The sequence below is a fragment of the Pterocles gutturalis genome, unplaced genomic scaffold (genome assembly GCF_000699245.1).
Source record: "Pterocles gutturalis isolate BGI_N339 unplaced genomic scaffold, ASM69924v1 scaffold46167, whole genome shotgun sequence".
In the NCBI taxonomy this organism is placed as follows: domain Eukaryota; kingdom Metazoa; phylum Chordata; class Aves; order Pterocliformes; family Pteroclidae; genus Pterocles; species Pterocles gutturalis.
The window spans coordinates 17938-24422 of record NW_010114479.1 but is presented as its reverse complement, the minus strand read 5'-3'; the positions used below and the strand labels follow the sequence as shown (position 1 = coordinate 24422).

General features: G+C 39.4%; 1 protein-coding gene across 1 annotated transcript in view; it reads left to right on the top strand.

The window, feature by feature from the left end:
- The first annotated feature begins 655 nt into the window (after positions 1-655).
- Positions 656-6485, top strand: part of SPATA1 (spermatogenesis associated 1) — a 15769-nt gene continuing 9939 nt past the window's right edge. The window contains exons 1-3 of the mRNA XM_010074827.1: positions 656-691; positions 1583-1689; positions 4883-5000. Coding sequence (XP_010073129.1) covers positions 656-691; positions 1583-1689; positions 4883-5000 — 261 coding nt within the window. The remainder of the gene's footprint in view (positions 692-1582; positions 1690-4882; positions 5001-6485) is intronic.

The following is a 6485-nucleotide window of genomic DNA, read 5'->3' as shown; positions in this document are numbered from 1 at the left end:
CAGGAGGCTGGTAACCTCTGAGGTGATGGAAGAGCCTTCGAAGTGAGAGCACCATGAAAAAGCCTGACCATTTCAGGGCATAACCAGGGTAGTTTGTGAAAGGATTATTTGGACACAGCACAGTCAGGTTTCCTTGCGATGCTGCCTTTGGCCAGCACAATGTGCCATATGCGTGGGTTAACTTCAGTTCACAGTATTTGTCCCTTTATCAAAGATAAACCTAGACCCTGCAAGAATCCCATTTTTGGGGGACTTAGGTCTATGTCTTTAGGAACGCAGTACTGTTGTGTAGAAAATTATAATGAACTTAAGTATTGTTATGAAAGGAGGGAAAATGTTAAGAGGAAATACTCCAGGGCAGGTCTCTCGGAGCTGCTGGGCTGTGATTAATAATTCCCCCAGTTGCTTAGGTGATACTTGTGTAGAAGGTGTGGTTGAGTGTTTGTCTGCAGGTAGCTGGAAGCTTTCTGCCTCAGCACAGAAACAACTTCTCCATTTTCATAAATGGAAAGAAGAACAGTAAGTGAAAAGAAAGGATATTAATGGAGTAACTTCTCTCAGATTATCATGAAACTCATTCTTAAAGAATGTTTAGATCAAAAAGAAAATTAGAAAGCCCACCTGGCATTCACTGTGATCAAGTACAGGGACCAACATGTCGTTCAGTCAAATGAGACCTCGAACATCACAGGTGAGAGTTTTTGTACTTTTCCATAAAGATATTTTAGATTTCACAAAAAAAAAAAAAAAAAGAATAAGTGACACTGCACCACTTCTAGAAGACCTGAGAGGAAAAAAACATGCTTTTAACAGAGTGTATGGAGAAAGCATTCTTTTCTAGTTTATATTTAGTAACTCAACAATTGCAGAAATATTAATATAGCTTATTTGCATGGCTGCTAGTTACAGGGAAGTGTATTGTTGTTGTCAATACCATCTGATTTTCACTAAAAATATCAAGACCTAGACATTAACAGTCCCACAACTACCACAGGTTTGAACATGGTCTAAGTGAAGCTTGCTCAGAGCAGGCTTAGTTGTTTTTGCAGACATTACCTGGAGCATTTCTCTGCTTCCAAGGTAGCTAATATTAACAACCGTCAGAAATATTTTGAAGTTTTTTCTTGCTGGCAAGGTCAAGTTGTGGTGCTGTTTGGATCAAGTTTTTAGGGCTTTTCACTTCTTATGAGATGAACAAAGGTGGGAGTTGAGCTGAAGTATTCCTGTAACCATGACACACTCCAGAGTATCACCTGTTTTTGGTAAGCTCTGCCCATTGCTGTCACAGTGACATACAGTGGTAGCACAGGCTCTCTTTTCATTCATTTCCATTGTTGAGCTTGTTCTAATGTGACTTATTTTGATGTTGTCAGCTGGCATTCAATCACAAATTTCTCTCCTCATCACTGTTCTCACTATCTAGTAACCATTGTCAGATAGACCCTCACTCTTCCAGTCCATATGCTAACATCAAAGAAAATACTTCTGCCTCCAGAAATTGAAAGTCCACCTAAGCAAAATAAAGCATATAGGAAGAGGGCTGTAATGCATCTACAGTTATGATCATCTGTTCTTTATTTAGTTGGTGGAGCTCCATGTTTTTTATGTCCCAGAAGAAGTGTGGAACTTCAAGCTGAATACAGTTCCTGTAGCTCTTACCAGCAAATTCATCTCAGCTGGATTTATAAGGTGAGTATAGTCTTAGGCTTCATGTACATGGTGGGTCCTTTACGTTGTCCTTCAGTCATTTAGTCCAGCTGTTGCTCTATAGAGTGCAGTTGCATCTGTCACAAGACACTTGTTCTCTAATAATTTCTGGAGGATAACTGGTGCTCGTGACTAGCGTTACGTTTGTTGGGGCTGTATCAGGCTTAGCTCCATTGAGGCCCTTGGTGTGGACCACTGAAACACACTTCCAGAGCAGTGCTAGTGTTTCTGCAGAATAATTTATGTTGTAAAATCACAGTCTTACATTCTTTCTGTCTTCTTGAGCCTGATTACCAAAATCTTGAATTCTTTTTGGCAATGGGCCAGGTTCAAGACAGAGTGGCTTGAAGAAGGCGGGATAGCCTGTCAGTTCCCAGGAGCAGGGGTATGATGATCTGAACCCTCTCAGTCCGAAGAAGGAGCTTAAGCCATGCTTCTGAAGGGGCAGCATTACAGCCCATGCAACCACCAGCATATCTTGTTTCTTCTTCAGTAGTATTTCTGAAAGGTTGCGCGTAACACCATGTGTTATGTGTGCTCTGGGGCAGCTGTTTAGAGGACTTGGTGAAGGAATACCCCGGTCCCCAGTCCTAGGCCCAAGCCTGGCACAGAGAGTTGCAGTTTTAATCTTTCATAACTGTGAACGTTTGTTTTATGCTCCTAAACACTTTACTTATAAAATCTGTGTGTATCTAGTGTGGTAAGTTGTATAAAAACCAAATAACAAAAATGTGTATTGAAACGGAGCTTTTACATGCACCTTGTCTGCGCCTGTGCAAACCTGTCATTTTAGCTTAAACTGCAGGGAATATGGGTTTTAGCTAATTTAAATTTAGGCTTGTATTGTGCACTTAAGACGACAGACTGTGTAGCTGAAAAGATTGACAGCGGTCAGGTATAAGCATGGAGGGCAGACTGTATTCATTCTCACAGCTTCCTTTGCTGAAGGGCTCCTCAAACCCAGAGGAAATAAGTGCATGTATCCATTTTGTTTGCTGTTCTAGTCTTCCGCAGAGGTGCAAAATACACAGCTGGAGTGGTAACTTTAAATCATTTCATGTGTTTGGACATCTGACACTCTGTGTCTGGATGTTGTTGATAGCACTGTCCAGTCAGTTTGACAGTCCCGGTACTGTCTGAGTCAGTTTAACAAAGGATTCCTAGGTGCAAGTACAAGCCACTTCCATTAGTTATGAAATTAGAGGAAAATACTAAGTATGTAATTGTCTATGGCCCTAAGTTCTTGTTCCCATTAACTTGATTTCTCAACCTCTCTGATCTTTCATTCCTCATTCCTCACCACAGGAGCTATACTTTTGTTATTTCTAGATTAGATGGGTGCAATGAACTCTAGTTTCATTACATTTAAAGGAACACCCTGAAGCAAATGACTCAGATGTGACTAGCCTTCTGCTAGCCATTGGCTGCAAGTAAGAAATAGATGTTCCTAGCAGCTACACTGACAAATAATTTTTAGATTAATTTCTGCCCTATATCTCAGGTTCTGTATACCTAGATGATTTTCTCCCATGATACATTTTAGTTACTTAGAAGTTTTCCCTGCTGTTCATAAATGCCTTAGATTTATATTTTCTTGCTGGTTTGGACGGACATTATCAGTGAAGGATGTGCAGTGTTAGAGTTGCCTCTGAAAGGGCTTACATTTATTGGGTTTCAGAAGATCATTCAAGGGGCATATCTTCTCTGAGACATTAGCTTGAAGAAATGATAGCAAATGAGAGATGTTTGAATTATAGATCATTTCTGTTCTCACATGAGACCTTGGAAGGATGTGTATTGAATTATGTATCCATCTTTCACATACTGCTTTATATGTTTGAACTAAATGACATTAGGGCTAATATCTGCAGCAAGTGTGGGCAAAAAATGGTTGGGGAAGAAACAAACAGGAGCTAAATGTACAGGGACCAAGCAGTGTGGCCTAGATGTGCCCGCTTTGGTCTCCTCTGCTGCATGCCTCTGCTCCAAGGCAGATTTATAATCGTGAGGAGGGTTCTCTAAGTCCAGGGTGTTTGCAATAATGCAAGGGAAGCATTGTGGCCCACTGAAGTGCTGTGTTTATGAGATGAAACTGAAGGTGTTTTTGCATACCTATGGTGTGAAATGAAGGCATATAGGGCTGTTTGAAAGTGCAAACAAACCCTGACAGGTTAATATTGAAGACCTGCCCAAGCTGAATGGATGGGATGGCCTTGTCTGTGCTGTTTACTGAGAATGGCATGTGCTGTCCCCTATGTCAGTGCTTTGCTTGAGCAGTGATGGCTTCCTGCCCCAAGATCATGCTGCGTATTATACTAGCAATCAGGATGGGTGATTAACAGTCTCAGGCCTGAGTTTGTCCCCTGGTTCCCTGGCAGCATAGGAGCAATTAGAATTGCTTATGTTCTGCTGCATAGCTTTTGTGTGCCTCTTGCACATTTGGTTTTATTCTGCTGAGATGCTTTTTATTCTATGGTGATTTTTATACTGAGCTCATTACTTTAATATTTGCATGGTTTCCAGTAGTACATTAAAAGATGCAATTCATGTTTGCATCATCTCTCTCATCCTCAAATTATGGTGGAAATGTTCACGCTGCAGTGTTTGGTTTTGATTTAAAATGCATTTGCATGTACATATGCGCACGCCCAAGGGTAAATTTGTGTTGGAGAAGACAAAATCAAAGGAATGTGCCTGCTACTTAAAGTGGACAGTGATGACGTCTCCTCTAGCCCTCAGTGCTTGAAGGGGTATGTTCTACAGTCCTGGACCGGTTCCATGAAACTTTGTGTCACTTATATGGAAATGAGTGACTGTAGTTTCCAATGTTTTTATTATTCATCTGCGGAGGAGCAAGAGCATTATGAAGGAGTCATTTTCAAATTTCAGCTACTTCCATATGCTCCCTGTGGGGCTCCTAAGATATGAACATTGCTAGTTAGTGTTATGACAGCCCTTGTAATGCAGTCTACCATAACGTGATGCAATGTTCTGACTCTACCACACCAAGACTCTCTGGCCTATGTGTAATTAGGTTCAGCTCTAGGAGATAGTTCCCATTTTTGGTCATTTTATCCATGCAAGCCAGCATGTACATAGAATTATCTTCCCCCTCTTACTAACTAGCCATCATTATTTGATCTTACAGATGTATTAATGAATAACAACATTCTAGGGTGTCTCCTCACATCACATTAAGAGTACTGCGGGAGAAGCTTGGAGAGTACCTGGGTGGAGTTGCAGTTGCAGATAAATTCAAATTTTTAAAGTGCATTGGGAAAAAACTAGCAGTGGTAAGTTAATATTTTTTTCTTTAGTGCTCTTCTGTTTTATAATGTAAACCATGATTTCATTCCTGCAGATTAGAAAATAATCACAAGAAAACTGAAATAACTTTAGGACCACTGTTAGCATTTGTTTTTAAACACGCTGGAGCATAAGCTCTTGTCAGAGCCCATCTGCTTCCCCAAATACACAGCTGGACAGGTATATTAGAAGCATCCTTTAAAGCATCAGATGTAATTAGTTGCCATCCAGTGAAAAGATGCTAGTTTTGATAAGTCAATGGATTAAATATGACAAATCTGTTTGCATTTTAAAAAAAATCCCCATAAGGTCATTATTACCACTACATGGTGGGGAATGTGGTGCTTGAAGAATTTGCGATGGAAGCTGAGTAAGTCTGAGTTCCTGTAATGGTTCCTGCTGTGGCCTGCCCAAAAGCTTTCAAAGATCACTCTCCGAATGAAAACTTCTCTGCATGTACATTTGTGTTCCATTAATTAGTCCAATAATACAGCCCGAGATATATGTAATCAAAAACCTACATCTCTGAATCATAACTGTTCCTCCCATTGATTCTCTATATATCGTACAAACTATAGCTAAAGATTAAATAAACTTGAAAATCAGTCCAACTGAAAGTTTGTTCTTGTAATACACAAAGATTTAAGTGATGTCTATAAGTCTAGAATACGTTTTTCACCTCTGATTTCACCTGTTTCTCATGGATTTGGAAATTAATTACAAGCTGGAAATTTGGTGCTGTTCTTTATTTAATTTGAAGTTATCACTAAAATGACTCACACAGAAGACTAGCATAAATACTAAATAATATGCAAAAACTAGGTGGAAAAACATCAAGAGAAACAGTCTAAATCTGAAAATGTGCATACGTCTTCCAAGAATTCAGATCTTTTTAACTGGATAGTAAGTAAGATGGCATATTTTCCTCCCCACTGATAGTTCAGAGATAAATGGAGAAATTTTACAACTTCCTTTAGAATGTTAGGAAATTAACACAATATTTTACTTTAATGGAGAATTAAAGATGTTGATAGATACAAGTGAAGATTTTTAGCTACAAATTAAAGATACACTTTTAATTTGGGGTATTTACTGTTGCTTGATGTTTAACTTTCAAACAAAGTGTAAAGCAGTAAACCAACCAGCTGGTTTATTTGTTGTTTAGGGTCATGATAACCTCATTGAATTACATCTCCATGATCAAATATTTGTTGAGTTTTCGCCCCCCCGCCCCTCCCCAGTTATCTGTTTCACAACAGTAACAATGTCAGCAGGACTAAGAGCTGTACCCTACTTCCAAGTCAGGGTCTTTAAATAAAAAATAAACATAAACCAAAATCATGTTCATTTGCTCTTCTTTTCTTGCACATAGCCTGTGTCTCTAACAGTGATCAATGGCATTGCCTGGCCGTTACTGAGAATCAAATTTGGCCCCATGTTTAGTTCAATTTAATTATGTAAATGTAAGCCCA